This window comes from Monodelphis domestica, chromosome 1 (genome assembly GCF_027887165.1).
Source record: "Monodelphis domestica isolate mMonDom1 chromosome 1, mMonDom1.pri, whole genome shotgun sequence".
NCBI classification, from domain to species: domain Eukaryota; kingdom Metazoa; phylum Chordata; class Mammalia; order Didelphimorphia; family Didelphidae; genus Monodelphis; species Monodelphis domestica.
Window position 1 is genome coordinate 530,635,762 of NC_077227.1, and position 20,992 is coordinate 530,656,753.

The 20,992-nt window shown below is 32.2% G+C and overlaps 1 protein-coding gene across 2 annotated transcripts in view; it reads right to left on the reverse strand.

The window, feature by feature from the left end:
• Positions 1-20,992, reverse strand: part of STRN (striatin) — a 165,137-nt gene that overhangs the window by 71,053 nt on the left and 73,092 nt on the right. For both annotated transcript variants that reach the window (XM_007476081.3, XM_001371682.3), the window contains exon 4: positions 14,611-14,689. In XM_007476081.3, the coding sequence (XP_007476143.1) occupies positions 14,611-14,689 (79 nt within the window). The remainder of the gene's footprint in view (positions 1-14,610; positions 14,690-20,992) is intronic.

Here is a 20,992-nt window from a genome sequence, read left to right on the forward strand (position 1 = left end):
GTATGTTCTTCCTTCATTGAGCCAATTGTGAAGAGAGTAAGGTTCACATGCTCTCCTCCCCATATCCTCTCTCTCCCCCCTGCCTCTTTTATGTGTGATAATTTATCCCAACCTACTTTTCTCCTTCCCCCTCCTCCCAGTGCATTCCTCTTTCTCATGCCTTACGTTTATTTTTTTAATATCATCCCATCATATTCACACTTTTGCCCTCTGTCTACATATAATCCTTCTAATTGCCCTAATGATGAAAAGGTTCTTTGTGCAGAAAGGAAAACTGAAGCAAGTTTTGGACTTTCTGTCACTCCGGTGGAACAAACAGCAGTTGGAATGTTAGAGAGAGAAGATATTGACAAGAATAACAGTTGGTGGGGGGAGGGGAACTTGCAGAATAACAGTTGGTCTCAAGACCTCTCTTTCCTGGCCCAGGGACTGGAAGGAGTGTTTTCTCCCTGTCTCGGGATAGAAGTGCCTCTATTCCTCGACTTTTCCCCCAACTGTGTGCTCTAACTGGATTCCTGTGATGATGTCAACAGACAAAAGGATTGGAGGGGAGTGGTTTGAACTTTAAGGCCAGTCTTTAGGTTATTAGCCTGAAGAGAAAGGCCCAACCAGTTCTTAAAGTCAGAACCTCTTCTTCCTCTTGCTGTCTACTGCTAAAAACTTTGAACTTAAGAAATCTAGCATAGATTAACACAGACAGGAATAAAAGAAACCCTTCACCAGCCTCCGAGGCCTGGCCACAGCTCAAAAGCTAAGAGAGAATCTAGGCAAATCCCAATTCCCTCTTCCCTGATACCTCCCAAACCAAACTTGCTATTAAAATTCATCTTTATTTAAATAACCACAGTCAGATAAGAGGACTCTCATTTCAGGGGGATATAGAGGTAGCTGAACCTAAGGACAGCCATTCAACCATAAACTGTCCTTATTGGACACCTGCTGGGTGACCTTCATCTGGGGGAGGCTTGTCCTTTGGGAGGGGTCCATGTTTACCTCCTCTGGGATATCTTCCACATCAATCAATAGAAAGGACATCCCCTCAAGCTATCTTAGTTGGCCCATTTCTTGGGAACCCCATTTTTCAAAGATAGCCTCTCATCAGGGGGTATCTTCATCCTTTTACTTCACTGGCCAAAGGTATTCCCAGGTTTGTAATTTGAATGATGGTTTCTCAAGCTGCTACAGGAAAAATACTCCTCCTCCTTCATCCAGGTCCAAAGAGTTTGTCAATTGCTTAACTGTTTCTCTGAGATTCTATCCCACCAGCTCCAGGGAAAATTCTAATCCCATGCCCTGTCAATCACTCTTATGTCCTAAATCATTTCTTTTGTAATAGTCCCTCCTTTGCACAAAGTCTAAATTGTGTTTAAAACACTATTTTGGCATTTGTGCAAACCTAAATTACTTATAGATTACCTACACTAAGATATCTATCCAAAACAACTAACAACCTAAACTCAACTATTTTCAGCTAAATAATACTAACCCATTCTAGGGATTTTATCAAGGAAAGGGGAAAAAGGTTTTAAATAATGAACAAGTAAAATTTCAAACATATGCAAAAGTAGTACAACAAGCAAACAACATCAAAAGCAACTTCCATGCAAACACTAAACTTATAAATACTACTCTTATCAGCTAATACAGAACATTCTAATACTATTGTAATACATTAACATCAAACTAAGAGAAAATTTATTGAAAAATACAATAAACACAACATTGTACAAGTTTTACACTGAAATTAAAACAAAATATTAAACCCACTTATGCAAACTACATGTAACAGTACATATAAGTGAGCTATTTACAAACATATATACATATAGTACATACACACAATGTATGTATGCTATACATATGCACACATATACAGGTATACTTATATTTACAGATATGATATGTTACATATATACATATACACCCTAAAATAAAATTAATTTACAAACCTAACTATTATACACACTGTTTATATATATTTACATATGTATTTAATTTTGTTTGATATGGGATATTATATGTTATTTGTGTTATATAATGTATGTTGGTATATATGTTGTAATGCAAGTTAGTATCTAATCTTATCTAATTAATCACATCTAATTAAATCTCTCTTCAAAATTCTTCAGTCTGCCTAAATTTCTATACTAAAACTAAGTATTTAAATGGCTAACTAAATTTTGTTAGTAACAAACTAATCTATAGTTAATATTAGTACACTAACTATACATTGTTTCATTCGAGTGATTCAATATAACCTAACCATGTTTATGTTTTGTGTTTGTTTTGTTATGTTTTTGCTTTGCTAGTGTAAAGTCAGTGTTACTGTTATGTTAGTGTTATGATACTGGTGCACTCAATATACTCACCACTACTTCAAATCTTTCCTTCTCTTCTCATCTCATATTGATTGAATAATTCTTATTCTACAACTCCATGGTAGTAAATATATTTATGTTTGTGTGAATATGTGTTATGTTGTTTTGTATTATAATACATTACCCCAAATTTTAATCAATTAGTCCATTAATTCTGTAATTCTCTTCACTGCAAATTTTCAAAGTCTTTAAAATTATAAGTTTTCAGTCTTTTGACAATATCCATGAATTTCTTGAATCTCCTCTTGATCTGCATTGTCCTCTTCTATCCTCTTCCACTGGAATGGTCCTCTCCTTACTGATCTATTTGACTGTAGATTCAATTTGGCTGATGATTCTAACTTTCTAAGATCTCTTCTTCATTTTCTTCTTCGATGATTTGTACATTTTCATTATTTATACCATGTGCTAATTTTAAATGTGAAAAATGATACCCAAAACTTTAACTGAAGATGGAGAAACTAACACCTACCCAACTCTCTTGTATTGCTGATATTTTAGCAAAATTTTTGACATATATCATATCTCCTGGTTTGAAATCATGGAGAGAATAATCTAATGGACGAGACTGAATTAATATTCCCAAATCATGTCATTCTTTGAGTCTTTGTTGTAAAGCACTTAAGTAAGAAGCAAGTTGACAATCTCCTCCCAAGAGTAACGTGTAGACTGTCTTGCAAGTTTTTGCCTGTAGTGGAGCATGTCCAAAGAGCATTTCATAGGATGATATATGCAAATCTGTTCTTGGTCTCATACACAGGTAACAAAAAGCTATGGGAAGAATATCTGGCCATCTGAGATGAGTTTCAGCACAGGCCTTCTCCACCATAGTCTTGAGTTCCCTGTTTACATGCTCTACCTGACCTGAACATTGTGGGTGTTAAGGACACGTGATATTTGGGTGCTATTCCTAGATTCTTAGATTCTTTTCAGGATATCTTGGGTGAAATGAGATCCCTTATCAGAGTCTATGGTAAGTGATACTCCAAATCTAGTTACAATGTCTTTAATCAACACTTTTACCACAAAGCTAGTTGTATTTTTATTTGATGGAAATGCTTCAGGCCACTTTGTCAACCTATCCACAATTACCAGTCAAAACTTGTATCTTCCAGCTTTGGGCATGCTAATGTAATCAATTTGCAGACTCTCAAATGGATAATATACTAAAGGTCTTCCACCTAAACCTTTCTGTCTGAATGCCCCTAGATTGAGTTTTTGGCAAATAAAATAGCCTTGTACCGATATTATTTTCTATAGTGCTTATTCCAGGAGCTACCCATTGCCTCTTTACAGAGTCAATTACAGCTTGATTACCAAAATGACCTTTTCTGTGGATGGCTTGACACAAATAGGTATACACATCATTTGGTAACAGTGGTTTTCCAGTATCTGCAACCTATATTTCATGTTCTTTCCTTCCTCCAAACTCCTCCTTCCATTTCTGAATTTCTGAGTCTACATAAGCTTTTTCTATATCATCAGATTCAATAGTTGACAAATTCATTACATACACTGGAGAATTCCTGGCAGCAAATTTTGCAGTGATATCAGCTCTATGATTTCCTTTACAGACTGAATCTCTGCCCTAAGTATGACTTCTACAATGGATCACCCCTAGCTGTTTAGGTTTCTGGATAGCCTCCAACAACTCAGTTATTATTTCTGCATGAGCAATTGGTTTTCCCGATGCAGTAATAAAACCTCGTTGTTTCCAGATCTGTCCTGTAGCATGACAAACTGAAAAAAGCATATCTAAAGTCTGTATAAATATCTGCACTTTTACCATCAGCCAGAAGACATGCTTGCTTTAAAGAGACCAACTTTGCACCTTGAGCACTAAGGTTACTAGGTAATGATGCAAACCACAGTGTCTCATATTCTGTGATAACTGCAGCACTAGTACATCTAATTCCATTACACAAACATAAAGAACCATCAGTGAATAAGACCAAGTCTGGATTTTCTATTGGAGTGTCTTTTAAATCCATCCCAGGCATATCCACTAGAGCTACTACTTCTACACATTCATGTAATGGTTCACCATTCTTTGGCAAATCAGGAAGAAGTATAGCTGGATTTAATACACTACACCTTCTCAACTCGATGTTTTCACTGCCTAGAAGTATAATTTCATACTTATTCGTTGGTCTGAATATGCACAAGTACAAAATTTCCTCATTAGTGCTTCTATTTGATGTGTACGATATATAGTCAATGGACATCCCAAAACTAAATCAGTTGACTTCTGGACTAACACAGTTGCAGCTGCTATACCCCTTATACAAACAATTGTACCAGCAGCTATTAGATCAAGCTGACACCTATAATATCCAATTGGATGATAACTTTGTCCTAAAGTCTGTGTCAGTACACCAGAAGCGATACCTTTTGTCTCATTTACAAACAGTTGAAATGGTTTTGTATAGTCTGGGATACCCAAAGCTGGTAAAAATAAAATTGATTCCTTAAGAGATATTCAGGTTTTAATTTCAGAGGTTCTGATTCTGTAATCCTGGTTAGATCTGTTAGACACTTAGTTATTTCACTATATCCAGGTATCCATTGCCTAAAGAAACCAGTTGTTCCAAGAACAACTCTGAGTTTCTTCTTGGTCTTAGGTGTACTCGGTTTCTGGATGTCAACTATTCTTTTTGGTGTGATACTTCTGGAACCCTCTGACAACACAAATCCAAGATGAGGCAATGCCTATTGTAATTTTGTCTTGGATATTGAACTGACTCAGGGAATCAGTGAGTCCCTATGGAAGACAAGTCCTTGTCAACTGTGTTTAATTCCAGGTAAAAGCAAAAATTGTTTGAGAATCCTCGTGGATCAGTATTGAGAAAAACACTGAGCATAAATCTACCACAGTGAAATATCTTGCTTGACTTGGAATGGAAGAGATTATAGCAGCTGGACTTAGTACAATAGGATGTCATTTACAGATTAATAATCTTACAACAGAGTCTTTTGGTGGGCAAAGTCCAAAAATCCCAAGAGAAATATCCAAAGGTGGTCTGTTCAATCTACAGCTCTCAGTTCCTGGATGAATCTATAGACTATTTTGCCATTCTGATTGAGTTTTGGCTTTTTTATTGGAAGTATAGGTGCATTGTATTCAGAGAAGCAAGGTATTATCCCTTGTTTGATTAGGGACTCAATAATAGGTCTGATACTCTCTATTGCTTCTTTAGTTAAGGGATATTGAGGTACACAAGGAACTGGTCTTTCCTTAGTCCTCATCCTTACAGAAGTAGCTGATTTCAATAGACCTACATCTGTGGAATACTATGACCATAAATCTTCTGGGATATCCTCAGGAATAGGATAGATGGAATCCAACTCATTGTCTGTACTGACTGAATCTAAAAACAGCAATGGAAAAGCTTTCAGAGATTCTTCTGGTAGATGTAATGATATATCCCCAGTATCAGTACATTGGATTGTTGCTCATAATGTACACAATAAATCCCTACCTAGAAGATTCATGGGGTAGCTGGCATACAAAGAAATGCATGCTCCACAGATAAAAGGATTCTACAATTAAACAAGGCATACAGACATACACAACAGAGGGGAATATGTGATAATACAGTTTTCAGTTTGATTTCCATTAAAGGTTTAATACAATCATAGTCTAAAAGTATTGTACATACATTAGGAAACATTACAAAAAGAATGTAAGGGATATGCAGAATGCAATCTCACAAGATCTTCTTAATATCCATTATTATGTCCCCTGTCAGATTTATATCCATTTGTAATACAGTATACACAGGTGAAATAGTGGTATTAAACTCTACTGTGATCAGGTTTTAAAATAAACAACCACAAAAATTGAAATTTTGAAAAAGAAATTTTCCAATATGGCCACCAAGAGCATGAAGAAATGGCCCTTTAATGTTTTTAAATGTTCATCCGCATATCTAAATATTTCCAACACACATCAATAGCAAGAGTTAGAAAGAGAAATTCCATTTAAAATCAGCCTAGACAATATAAAATATCTAGGAATCTATCTGCTGAGACAAATACAGAAATTATATGAAGACAACAACAAAACACTTTCCACACAATTAAAACTAGATCTAAACAATTGGAAAAACATTAATTGCTCATGGATAGGATATTAATAATAAAAATGACAGTCCTATCCAAATTAATTTACTTACTCAGTGTCATACCTATCAAACTACCAAGAAATTTTTTTTATAGAATTACAAAAATTATAACAAAGTTCATCTGGAAGAACAACAGATCAAGAATAACAAGGGAAATTTGAAAAAAACCGTGAAGGATGGGTGCCTAGTAGTACCAGACCTTAAACTGTACTAAAAAGTAGTGGTCATCAAAACAATATGGTACTGGCTAAAAGACAAAAGGATGGCTCAAGGGAATAAACCCCAGCAAGATAGTGTACGATAAACTCAAAGATCCTAGGTTTTGGGACAAGAACCCTCTATTTGACAAAAACTGTGGGAAAACTGGAAAACAGTATGGGAGAGATTAGGTTTAGATCAATATCTCATACACTATACCAACATAAATTCAAAATGACTTAATTATAAAGAGAGAAATTATAAATTAGGTGAACTTAGAATAGTATACCTGTTATATATATGGGAAAGGAAAGAATTTAAGACCACACAAGATATAGAGATTATTACAAAATGTAAAATGAATAATTTTGATGACATTAAATTAAAAAGGGTTTGTACAAACAAAACCAATGCAAACAAAATTGGAAGGTAAGCAACAAATTGGGGGGAAATTCTTCATAACAAAAACCTCTGACAAAGGTCTAATTTCTCAAATTTATAAGGTGCTAAGTCAATTACACAGACACACAAAAAAAAAATCAGGCCATTCTCCAATTGATAAATGGTCAAAGGATATGAATAGGCAGTTTTCAGATAAAGAAATCAAAACATCAATTAACACATGAAAAAATGTTCTAAATATTTCATAATTAAAGAAATACAAATCAAACAACTCTGAGGTACCACCTCACGCTTAGCAGATTGGCCCTTATGACTGAAAAGGAAAATAAAAAATGTTGGAGGGGGCAAAATTGGGCCACTAATACACTGCTAGTGGAGTTGTGAACTGATCCAAGCATCTAGATCTAGATCCAGAGGGCAATTTGGAACTATGCCCAAAGGGCTCTAAAAAACGTCCTGCCCTTTGATCCAACCATACCACTCCTGGGTTCCTGGGTTTGTACCTCAAAGAGATAAGTAAAAATACGTGTGCAAAAATATTTGTAGTTGTGCTCTTTATAGTGACAAAAAATTAGAAAATGAGGGGGTGTCCATTGATTGGGAAATGGCTAAACAAATTGTGGTATCTGATGGTGATGGAATAGTATTATGCTGAAAGTAATAATGAACTGTAGGAATTCCATATGAACTAGAATTGATGCAGTATGAAAAGAGCAGAACCAGGAGAACATTGTACACAGAGACTGATACATTATGGCACTATCAAGTGTAATAGACTTTTCTAATATAAGCAATGCAATAATCCAGGACAATCCAAAGGAATGAGAAATAACACTATCCACATCCAGAGAAAGAACTGCGGGAGTAGAAACACAGAATAAAAACATATGATTGATCACATGGTTCAATGGGGATATGACTGGGGATATAGATTCTAAATGATCACTGTATTGCAAATATCAATAATATGGAAATAGGTTTTGAACAATGATACTTGTATAACCCACTGGTATTGCTTATTAGCTCTAGGAGGAAGGAGGGAAATGGAAAAGGAAAGAATATTAATCATGTAACTGTGGAAAAATATTCTAAATTAATTAAAAAATAAATACAAGTGCTTTGGAGCATTTTTTTAAATTTAAGCTTATTTATTTTATTTATAATATTTTCCCATGGTTATATGATTTATTTTCTTTCCCTCCTCTCCTCCCACCACCCTCCCATAGTCAACAAGCAATTCCACTGGGTTTTACATGTAATATTGATCAAGACTTATTTCCATATTTTGAAGCATTTTAAAATATAACTACAAATTGGTTTTTTTCTTCATATGAGAACTGCCTGTTCTTATCCTTTGGCCATCATTCAGGGAAACCCAATTATTTCATAGAAGGAGCTAAAAAAAGGAAAGTCTCAGGAATGTCAAGCAAAAATCCAGAGCTCCTAAATTAAAGTGAAAAACAATCCTTCACACAAGAGTTCAAGTACTATTAAGACATCACAGTCAGCATCACATAAGATGTGGAAGCTTCTATGATAAGAGGAGACTGTAATACAGTTTTCAAAAGAGAATTTCAAAAGACAAAAGATATAGGTTTACAACCAAGAATTATTTACCCTGAAAAGCTAAGTATAAGCATTCAAGAAGGGAAAATGAATTTTTAATGAAACAGAGGACTTTTAAGCACTTTTAAATAAAAGACTAGAGCTGAGTAGGATCTATAAAATACAAATGCAAAAAAAAAGTCAAGAAAAAACATAAATTTACTTGAGTAATTAAAAGGAACTCTATGATGATGTTGAGAAAAGAAACATATCCCTTCAGAATCTTAATGTTTTCAAATGGTATTCATGGAGTTACATTTTTTAAAAGAGAGGTCCTGGAGATAGAGGGGTTCTGAGAACATTAAAAAGGAAAAGAATAAAAGACAGAAGGGAATAATAGAAAACATTAAAGAAGAAAAGGGGAGAATAAATTTCATAAATAGTAAGAAAAGTATATAAAAGCAGAAGGAAGAGTGAAGTGAGTATGCATCAGATAAAAATTACTTGAACCTATAACAAAGAATTGAACAAACACATAGTTTGGAATAGAAAAACATCAAATTCAAAACAGAAACAAGCCAGGATGTGAGTGGGGTAGTGGGGAAAATTTAAGAGAAAATATAAAAGAGAAAGCAATCACAAACAAAACAAATTTCCTGATCCAAAAAAAAGGAATTAAAAGGGTAAAAAAACAGTAATTGGAATTTAAGATGGTGCCTTAGATTGTTTTGTAGGCAACAGGTGAATAATTGCTGAACAAATTGTGATAATTAAATAGAATGAAATATTATTGAACCTTAAGAAATGACAAAGGAAAATTTAGCACAGTAAAGTAAGCAGTGGCAAAAGAAAAATTATATAAGGGCAGCAACAACATAATAAAAAAAACAGTTTCCTGTGACATCAAGAACATCAAGAACTGTGATCAAATCACTGGCCAATCAGGTCTCTAGAGGACTTATGAAGAAGCATGAAAGAAGTGGTGGACAAAGTACAGAGCCAAATTTTTGGACATGGCCACTGTGGATTTATTTACTAAATTATTTGTTACAAAGGGCCAGAAAAAAGGGGGGCTGACATTAGTAATACTCCTTGAAGAGGGACACTGAAATATCTTTTAAAATGCAATGAAGAGAAATGAAAGAAGTTCTAAAAGAAACACAAGCAGGTCAATTTTAAAAGTGCTGTGTAACATTTATTACATTCTTTGTTTTAAAACTGGTGATATAAAATAGAGATTTATGTTTTCATATAGATCTCTCTTTCTTACATTACATGATTCTCTTTTTTGTATTCTACTATATGTATGTTGGTGTTTAAGTTGAGAGTAGTTTTATTTTACAAGAAACGAATACTTGTTCCTGGGTACAAACTGCTGCCACCTAAAGAATCTAATCAGGATACTTGCCTTCCTTACTCTTTTTCTTCAAAAAGTAGGCTATAACTTCCCTGGGCCCTAAGCACATTATTGTGGATGTCTTCTCATAAATGGCTGTCTATGAGATGTAAAGTACTTAAAAAAAAAAGAATGAAAGAAGTTTTGAAATAAAGTAGGAGAAGGGAATATAAAAGGAAAAAATTTTTCAGTGCAAGTTTGAAGATTTAAACTTTGAGATCTAAACACCTACACTTCATTTTGAAACTTCTTTGACTTCTTTTTTAAAGATTACTAAATCTTCAAAAGAAGCATTATCAAGGAAGGGCAAGGAAAAAGGATTTTTTTAATGAGAAAAAGTACTCTGCAATGGAATTTCAAATAAGAAAAAGGAGAGCTTATTGAAGGGATAGCAGAGAGATGTAGAACAAAGCATCAAAACAGGAATGTAAGTATTATATTTTCTAAGAATTTAGTATATAGAATAAAAAGAGAACAATAAGAAAAGTGCAACGAAAGAGGCAAAAATCAAGGTCTTGAGAATATACAGAATCCTGAAATTCAGTTCAAAAAGATTTAATTAAATGAAAAATAAAACTCTACTCTGGACATTTTTATGGTGAATAGTCATACAAGGAAAAAAGAATCATCTATTCAAAGGACAAAAAGATTTACAAAATTAGATCAAATTTTAAAATCACATAAACAAAAATCACTTAGAGTTTGGTTTGTTTTTTCAAAAAGGCGATGAGAGGAAAATACATAAGGGTAAATTAAATCCTCCTATTAAATTCTGGATCCATTTTATATATTTGCCATATCATTCAAGATAAATGTACTGATTGGTCACTCCATGGGTTGTCCATCCAAATATATGAGAATCCAAACAATAAGCATTTTTCTCAGAATTATAGAATTTTAGAGTTGGAAGGAAATTTAGCAGCCATTCAGCTTAATCCACACAAAAAATATAGTCCTCAGTATTAAATGTCCAATAAAATATCATATAACTCTGCCTAAGACCCCTAACAAGAAGAAAGCCACTAATTTCTGAGACAATTCATTCATTCACTTAGTTTTTCCTGTGTGGATAGAAAGGCCAAACTTTTACATTACTATGGAAGCAGCTTAGTAAAGTCTTTAAGCAATCATCATAATGTTATCCATAAATAGGAGCATCTGGGAGACCTTACTGTGGTTAAGGGATTCTTTCATTTAGACTCTGCCCTAGAGAATCTCCTTGGTGCTTATTAGCACAGTGCCTAGCACATAGCAGGTGCTTAATAAATGTTTGTTGACTAATTGATGTTGAGTCCATTATCCTTGATGGCAAAAAAAAGTATTACAAAAAAACTTTTATATAGTGTACCTTTCATCTATTTGTTGTCTTGCAAATTTTTTATTTAAAATCCATTGGGCTGATTTGCTTCATTGTTTTGCACCCATGAAACTTTTCAATTAATGTTTGATATTTTCATTGTTTTTTGTCACTTCATAAAGTAATGATGCTCATAATCATCATTATCTTCTTCTATAGAACTGAAGAATAAGTCTAAACCAGTGTTGTTCTTGATGACTATTTCTTTGTTGTTAAGGTGATCAAATTTTTGCCAGTGTTTTTCTCTCTATGGTTAGCTCTCAACCACTCTGAATGTATCTTGTAAGTCCCTATTAGTTTACATATTGTCTCCCCCATTAGAATGCGAGGGGATATTTTCTGCCTTTCTTTGTATCTTGCTCTTTGTGCAATGTCTAGCACATAGTAAAAAGTTATTCAAATTGATTTTCCCACTATGTCAGTTAGTTTCCAAGCTTTTTTGCCCTTAAGGCAAAATAGTCTATTATCAATGTTCTTATCTATTTCCAATTTTTAAGATCAATAGCTTACTTAAGTAGAATAGTTTATTTTAATGATGTGCCATATATTTTTTCTCATTTTTATTTTCTCAAGTTTTATGTTAATTGTTGTCTTTACTGTAACTGGTGATTCTAGAATGATTCTAATGCCAATTTCCAGCCTATTCAATTATTAATTTCATTGCAATTGCAAATATAGTGCATATTACTTTTTTCTCAAATAAAATATGTATAAAAACTGAGAATATCTTTATTGTTTTCTCTGATTTTTTACCCCAAAATTCATATATTCAACTTTTTCTTTGCTATCTTCCCCTGTATCCACCTTTGTATTGAAGTCAAAGAATGTAGCATATTTTCTTCAAGGGTTTTATCATGTTATTCATAGAATTTCTCTACTTCTTTCTCTGATATTAGGAAATGAGGTACAATTTTTATCACTAACTTTGCAAATGCCTATAAATAGTGCTGTAACATTAGATAACCAAATGAAAAATGAGATGTTTTTTTTTTGCCTCTGAACATATAATAAAAACAATTTGACCAAAAACATTAATTGAATTGCCTTTTCAAGAAAAAAAACTTGTAAGTCTTCCTTTCATTTAGCTGCAACTTCCTTTTGTTTTCTGACTTCACTTAAAGAACAAATGTTTAGACTCACTAAATCCAGTAGGGCTTTCTAGCCCCTGGATAAGGATCTCATATTTTGCATGTAACAGCTAAAATGATGTTTACAGAAGCTGTAAACTATAAAATTCATAGTATTCTTAGAATGATCCTACCTGTTAAGAGAGAGAAAGAAATACTGGAAGTGGGAGAAAAGAGAGATGAAAAAATCAATGATAATTCAATTTTGGATGTAGATTTGAGCAGTTAGAAGGAAATCATGTTAGAAAATTCCTATGGGTATGATACACAAATCTAAAGTGTGCAAGAGAGTCCCTGGCTAAAGAAATAGAGCTAGGTATCTTTGGCATAGAGTTGTTGACAGCTGAAGCAATGGGAGAAATGGAATTGTCAAAGTAGAATTTTTATAGAGAAAATAAGACATTAAAATCTTAAGAGAAAGCTAAAAAAGATAAGAAAACCAGAAGGATGTCTGAGAAACAACGTAATAATAAACTACATGGATGGAGAAAGTAGTCAAAAAAGTAAAATAATGTAGAGAATTCAAAAAAAGGATGAATAATGCAAGCAGGGCCATTTGATTTTATTAGGTGTTTACTAAAGATCCTTAAATTTTTTTTTTCTCAGTACTGCAGGGAAAGAAACTAGATTTCAAAAGGTTTCTTTTGAGGGTGAGGAATTGGTTACTTCTGTAATAAGAGTGAACCTTGTAAAACTGAACTTCAGCAAAACATTTGATAAGTCTTATGTTATGCTAGAGCAAGGATAGTTCAGTTACGTAGATTTTGAACTGGCTAAAAGACCAAATCCCCAAGGGTCATTAATAGACACTGTCAATAGGTTTTATGTCCTCTGCTTCTTTTCCAGATAGAGGGCTAACTCCTAAAGGAAGTCTTCCCTGATGTAACCTTCTCATTCTCACATTTCTTAAATAAACACATTTACTTCTCTACTTACATGAATAGTAGATTAACTGAGCAGAAGCTAATTTTCTAATTTTTGTCTTTGTTCCTTTTGCAATACTAGATAAATAATATGCACTTAAAAATTTAGTATATTTAACAACATAGTAGATGGGAACGGATTTAGAAATGGCTAAAACCAATCAAGATTTTTTTTGAAATTCTAATGGAATAGTACATTCAGTAAGTTACACAAAATAACTCCTATACAATATTAGTACTACTAAAAAGAGGATGATTTGTATCATCTTTACAGATTAAAGACAGTTACACAGTGAACAGTCATGATTACTGTTATTTTTATTAATCACTCACCATTTTTAGTCCAAAAGCAACCATATTTACCTACTGTTAATCCTTTATGTTCAAGGACCATGGCTGAACTAATAACTGCAGATGTCATTAAATTTGTATCCTGTAGTGCCATTATTCCCCCTACTTGAAACATTCTAGTATCTTTATCCCATTTTAATATAATTCTCTTCACTGGTATTTATCCATAATTCAATTGAAAATACTTTCTAATCATTCCAACCATTTATTATAATTATTTTCCATCTGTAATTTCTTTTGGTACAAAAGCATAAAGTATTTTCCTGAATGTATCAACACTATTAATTCCAATCACTAACATTCTGTTAGTGATCCCCCTCTTAAAGATTCTTTCATAATCTGGTTCCTAAGACTAGCTTCCAATTGAACTTGCTCTTCTGTAGCAAGATTATTTCTTTAATCAAGAGTTTCAGTTCTTATCTTTCCATTTACCTTTAATTTTCCTATTAACTATCTCCACTGCATATGGAATACATGACTGTAATTTTTTTAAAAAAACATTTTTTTCCTGACAAAATTACTAATTCTGGAGAAGAAAATAATTAACACCTCAAGGAAAATAAATATTACTACTACAGAAAAAAAAGTTTATAAATTAAAGAAAATATAAGAATTAAAAATTTAAAACATGGCATAGCAACATATTTTAAAATACAAATCCAGTAGAATAACTTATTAATAATAGAATTTACATTATCAAATCCAAATCTCAATACAAATAATAATATATATTTAAGGGGAATCTCAAAAAATTTTTTTGATGATTTCTTTTCTTCCTAAATTTTTAGCACTAAACATAGAATACTTACTGCCTGAGTAGTTGCCTCCCTTGTTTCCACATTAACTGGCTGTTTTGTTGTGGCTGCACCTCTGTTTCATTGCCTTCATCTGGAAAACATTAAATCAAAATAAAACTGACTTGCTTTAGATTTCAGAGGACATCTCAATTTATAATAAAAATAGTAAAATTTGTAAAATTAAGAATATAAACCAAGAGTTATACATTTATGTTTTAAGGATAGATGTAAATTCTATTTTAACACCTGGTTTTCTTCACTCAACTCTACTATAAAGTTTATTATTGTTGTTCAATCCTCCTGATAGCATTCCTGATGATCACAAGAGAGATTTCTGTCTCGGCTTAAATTGGATTAGAGGTTTTCCTTCACCCAGATGAACACTTCACCAAAACAAATTATATGAATAGAATAAAAAATTCTTGCCTGGGCTGACAACTTATTTTCAATGAGATGAAAACTACCATGTTAAAAGTCTAGTAGAGAACCCAATTAGGAAAACATATTAGAAAAAAAAATGACCTATATCACATATTTTCAATCCAAACATCTGTAAACTGTCAATTAGAAATCAAAAGCATCATTTTCAAGACGACCCTTGAGGAAACATTTATCTCCTTTAGGACTTGCATTCAACAATGGGCCACAACTACCACTTTTTTCAAAAATTATTTTTTTTATTGTAAAGGCAATCATTAAAAAACATAAAATACAAAGAATATGAAAAAGGCTTTTATATGAGAACCCGAGCTTTTATTACATGCAGTTTTTAAAAGTATAAATTAAACAAGATAGTAGCAAAACTTTTCTATTTTTGTCTCCTACTGCATTTCTTTTTGCTTTCTTTTATCATTTAAAGTTTTATTAATGCCTATTTTAAAGGAATATCTAACACTATCCACTAAGCTAACACCCACAGCCACATATAAACCTTTTTCCTCAACATGGGGGACCTCCCCCTTCTCAACAACTTATTATATTTAATCTAAGGGTTAAAAAAAATTAATACAAATGCCCTATCAGGAGTAAAAGTAGTAAAAAGAAAAAATAATCACTTTTTCCCATGGTGGTCCCAGAGGGTTGTAATCGAAGGTATTTTGTAAACTTTTTCAGAGAATACAAGTAAGTAAAAGCATTTTTCTTCTAAGCAGTCCTTGATAAAGCAATCTAAAATCATTAACCTTAAATGTCTCAATGACTCAGATGAGGATGAAACAAAGAATATTTTTCTTTTTAATTACTGAAGTTTGATCTAATGTTTTACCATATTCCCAACATTATAGAAATACACACATACACACAGATACATACATTTTAAAAATGTGTTTTTGCTACCTAATGTGGAAGTAAATGTTTTTTCATAATTTTATTCTAGCTTTTCAATTAGTCAGGTGCTAAGTAGTATACTAATAATAAGGAAAAACATAAGCTAGTTAAAAGAGACATAAGAGTTATAATGTACTGAATCCAAGGGAAAATATCTGAGATCCTGTCTTAAGAAAAAATAAAAATAACCGGTTTCTGACTGTTTCATGTATTTTGCATATATAGTTACTAATATAATATGCCTTTACGCATAAATTATATTAGTATATATTGTTATATGTAATATATGATGTTATATATTGGTGTGTATATATTATGTTAGTACATCATAGTATGCGTTTTCATTAGAAATGAGGAATAAGCATGTAAAAATTATTTCCATTTGGTCTTTAAAGATTAATATCCTACTTTTAATTCTAAATATTTTTCCTTTTCAATATTTCTTCTGGATATTCTCTCTTGCCCTGGCTCTTATTCCTCAGTCTTCTTGACTCTCCACTCTTTCCCCACCCCACCCCACCATTATCACTATACTTCCAAACATCCAAGTTCACAACCAGTCACTGAAATCACATGAAAAAATCAGACTTCTTTCCTTTTAAAATGGTTTTAGCATTTAGGTGCTATTTGATTCACTTCAAATATAAATATTGATATTACTTCATTATCTTCTATTTTTACACCTTGTATTTCTCTAATTATTTGTGATCTGGGACATTTTTTCATACAGATATTGATAGCTTGGATTTCTTTCTTTGAAAATGACCTTTTCAACTATTACAAATATGAATAATATGGAAATAGGTTTTGAACACTCACACACACACACACACACGCACACACACACACACACACACCCCAGTGCAGTTATGTGTCAGCTCCGGGATGGGGGAGAGAAGAAGGGAGGGAAAAAACATGAATCTTGTAAATTATCTGTTCATATCTTTTGACAAGTTTTGATCAACTGCAGAATGGCTCTTTTCCCCCTATATTTCTCCCATGTTTCTCTTCTACTTTTAACTGTATTGGGTTTTTTTAAGTAAAAAATTTCTACATTAAAAAATTCTGCATTTTGACCTTTTCTCCTTATTTTGGTCACAAACCTTCCTCCTAGCCATAGATCTAAAAGCTATTTTCTTCCTTGTTCTATTTGTTTGTGATGCCATCTTTTATATTTAAATCATGTATCCATCTGAATATATATTACACTGGATAGGGATTCTTACACTAAAATAGGGATTCTTAATCTGAGATCTATGATCTTTAAAAAATATTTTGATAATTCTATTTAAATATAATTTATTTTCTTCATAATCCTATGCATTTTATTTTATAAATTTAAACATATTATACCAAAAAGAGGTAGATAGGCTTCACCAGACCACCAAGGAGTGGTCAGACAATTGCTCAGAAAGACAACCCCTAATCCAAACCAAATTTCTGATAGACTGCTTTCATTTATCCTAGGAAATTTTTATTATATATTGAGACCTTATTCCCAGAAGCTGGGAACTAAGTTTATCAAACAGTATTCTGTGTTCATTGTATGTTATTACCTACTTTATTTTACTAATCAACCTCTCTTTTTAAACCAGTACTAAGTCATTAAGATGGTTACTACTAGATCTGGTATGGCTAGACTCTCATTTTTTTTAATAATTATATTTCCTTCAGATAAATTTCATTTTCCTAACTCTATAATATATTCCTTTTATTTGTTTGATATGTCACTTAATAAGAAAATTAATTTTGTTAGTACTGTCATTTTTGTAACATTGACTTGATCTACCCATCAGCAAATTAACATTTCTCCAATTATTTAGATCTTTATTTCTGTAAAGTCTTTTGTGTTTGCATTCAAATTGTTCTTAGTTTTTTCTACCTAAATTCCCCAACATTTCCTATATTCCTGTTATTTTGAATGAAATATATTTCTCTTTCTATCTCTTTCTGCTGGGTTTTTTTGTTGACAATATATTGAAATGCTGATGATTTATCTGATTTTGTTTTATCTCCTATAATTTTGTTATTTCAACTAATTTTTTCAATGGCTAGTTCCCCAGATAGTGAGATCTGCAAAAACCAAGGGGTTTTTTTTGCTTATGTTTATTTGTTCCTTGAATATCTTATGGTTATGCCAACTATTTCTAACAATATTTTAAAAAGAAGTGTTGGTAATGGATGTCTTTGCTTTACCCTTGATCTTATTGTTAAGGCTTCCAGCCATTCTCTATTACATAGGTATGCTCTTGGTTTTAAAAAGATACTAGTTGCCATATAAAGAAAAATACACTGACTCTCAGCTTCCTCATATTTTAACAAGAATGTTAGATTTTGTCATGAATTGATGTATTCAGCATTTCTGATATAACTACACTGTCATTATTTTTGTTACAATATGATCTATAAAGTTTAGTTTTCCTTAACATGAACCAATCTTAAATTCCTTAAAGTCAACCTAGCTATTGTGTATAATCTTTTCAATAATGAAGATTACTTGCTAATATTTTATTTAACATTTTTGTATCAATTTTCATTAGGGATATTAATCTAGAGTTGTTTTCCCTCCTAGGTTTGTCACTCCCTGTTTAGGTCTTAAGAGAATATTCATATTTTAAAAATGTAGGAAGGAGCTCTTTTCTAATTTTGTAAGAAATGTATGTAATACTAGAATTGTTCTCTATTTGATAGAAATCACTTGTAAATCCATCTTGTCCTACAGTTTTTTGGACTGTTCATTAATGGACTGTTTAATTTATTTTCTGAGGCGGGCTTATTTAATCTATTTCTTAAAACAATTTTTAAGCATTCACCCACTGAATCTAGTTTATGGGTTTTGTTGGCATATAACTGGGCATAAAAGTTGGATAGTTTCTATTATTTAACTATTGTGAATTCTCTTCAGTTTTGTACAATTTGGTTTGTCTCAATGTTTTTCTTAAAATGAGCTTTACTTTTTTTTCTAAAGACTGGTTCCTACATTTATCAATTTAATGGTTATTAAGTTTCTAATTTTAATAGTCTCCTCCTTGATTTCTAGAATTCCTGATTGTTTTTTTAATCAGGGTTTTTCTAATTTGTTGATTTTCTAGTTGTTATTTTTTAGTTATATACCCAATTCATTGATCTATTCCTTTTTCTTTTGCTGATTAAAATTTTAAAATAAGTTTTAAATACACACCAGTATTGTATGTTATCTCATCATTTTATTTGATGAAGTTTCCTGGATTCTTTTGTATAATTTGATCCTTCATCTATCAATTCTTTGGGCCAAAACTATTTAATTTTCAATTAATTTTTAATTCTTTTTTCAATGGTCTGTATTGAATATAACCTTCATTACATTGTGGTCAATAAAAATTGTTTTGTTTTTCTACTTTTTTATGTCCTAAATCAAGATAAATTTTTGTAAGAGTAATATACAATTTAATGTATTTTTTACTGAATTTTAAGAAAATTCCCTTTTTTATTTTATGTATTTCAGTTTGCTGAATTATATGTAAATTCCTTTCTTTTCCCATTCAGTAATCAGCAAGTATAACTCTAATCAATTTTTTAAAAGTTCTATTCAGATCTCTAACTTTCTTCTTATTTATTTTTTGGCTAGATTTATTTAGGTTTGAAAAGAATTTCCTGCAATATGATTAACTTTTGTTTTAATTATCTAAATGTAATACAATTTGCTACATATACATTGAATGTTAGTATTGAATTACTACATATGATTTCTTCAAGCATAATTCAGTTTTACTGCTTATTACTACAGCCTTGTCTAAAAATCATGATTGCTGTTCTCCCTTTTTGGGTTCACATGAATTAATATTCTGTACGAGCTCTATATTTTAAAGCTATAAGAACCTTTAGTTTTCAAGAATGTTTCTTGTAAACTATATATTGCTGGATTCTGCTAATTCATTCTGAACCTCCTTTTTCTTGGTATGTTCATCTCATTCTTTTTCAGACATGAAGGAATCAATGTTTTTCAAATGTTAATAATTGTTTGCTACACTTTCAACTAATCCTATATTACTCATATGAATTTGAGCAAATTATTTACTCTTTCTTGGCTATAAGTTCCAATCTGTAAAATAAGAAAAATGGGCAAGACGCCAGGTGCTTTTTCTGCTCTAAATTTGATACTAGGCAAACTTCAAGCAACTATTTATGATTTGGTTACCAAGAATTTTATCAAATTTACCCTTCCCTATCTACTTTTTGGTCATGTTTCATCCCAAATTCACTCTTTACTTTCCCTTACTCCTAACATCAAATCAGCTATGAAGTTTTGTCCATTCTACTTCCAAAACATTTGTGTCTTTAACATCCCTTTCTTTCATATGATTACTGCCTTCAGATCCTCATGACTGCAGAAGTCTCCTAATTGACTGCCCTTTTCTAATCTCTCCATTTTCACCCAATTGTCAAACAAATAGCTAAAGCACAAGTCTGATCATATCACTATCCTGTTCAATAAGTTTTGATGCTTCCTACGGTCTCTAGAAAATACAAATGTTTATGTTTCTATCTTTAAAGCCCTTTACATTCTGACTCCAACTTATCCATGTTACTTCCACTTCATATTCATCCGGGCCTCCATCCTGTTTCCCATTATCAGTATTTCATCTTCCAGTTTCTGCACTGTCTGTCCTGCCTCTGCATGCCTCTCCTCTACATCTGCAATTCTTAGTACTCCTCAATCTCAACTGGCTTCTTTTAGGCTCAGTTATGGAGTTACTATCTGAATCTTCTCTTGGGCTCCTCCATCCCAAATTAGTATTCTCTGTAATAGAGGGGTTTTATATGGAGAGAGAGGAGAGGGAGAGAATGGAGTTTTCTCTCCCTCAAGGTCAGAACCAAGGGAGGAGGAATTTTTCAAAAGTCTCTGGATTAATCTGTCTCACATCTCTCTTCTCTTTAAATAGCATGGCATTTATTTATCCATGAATCTCATGGGGAATACAAGTTTCTTGACAGCAGGGACAATCTTATTGAGGTCTTTTTATCCCCAGCTCTTAACACAATGCCATGAACATGCAACAAATATTTAAAACTTGTTGAATGAGATAAA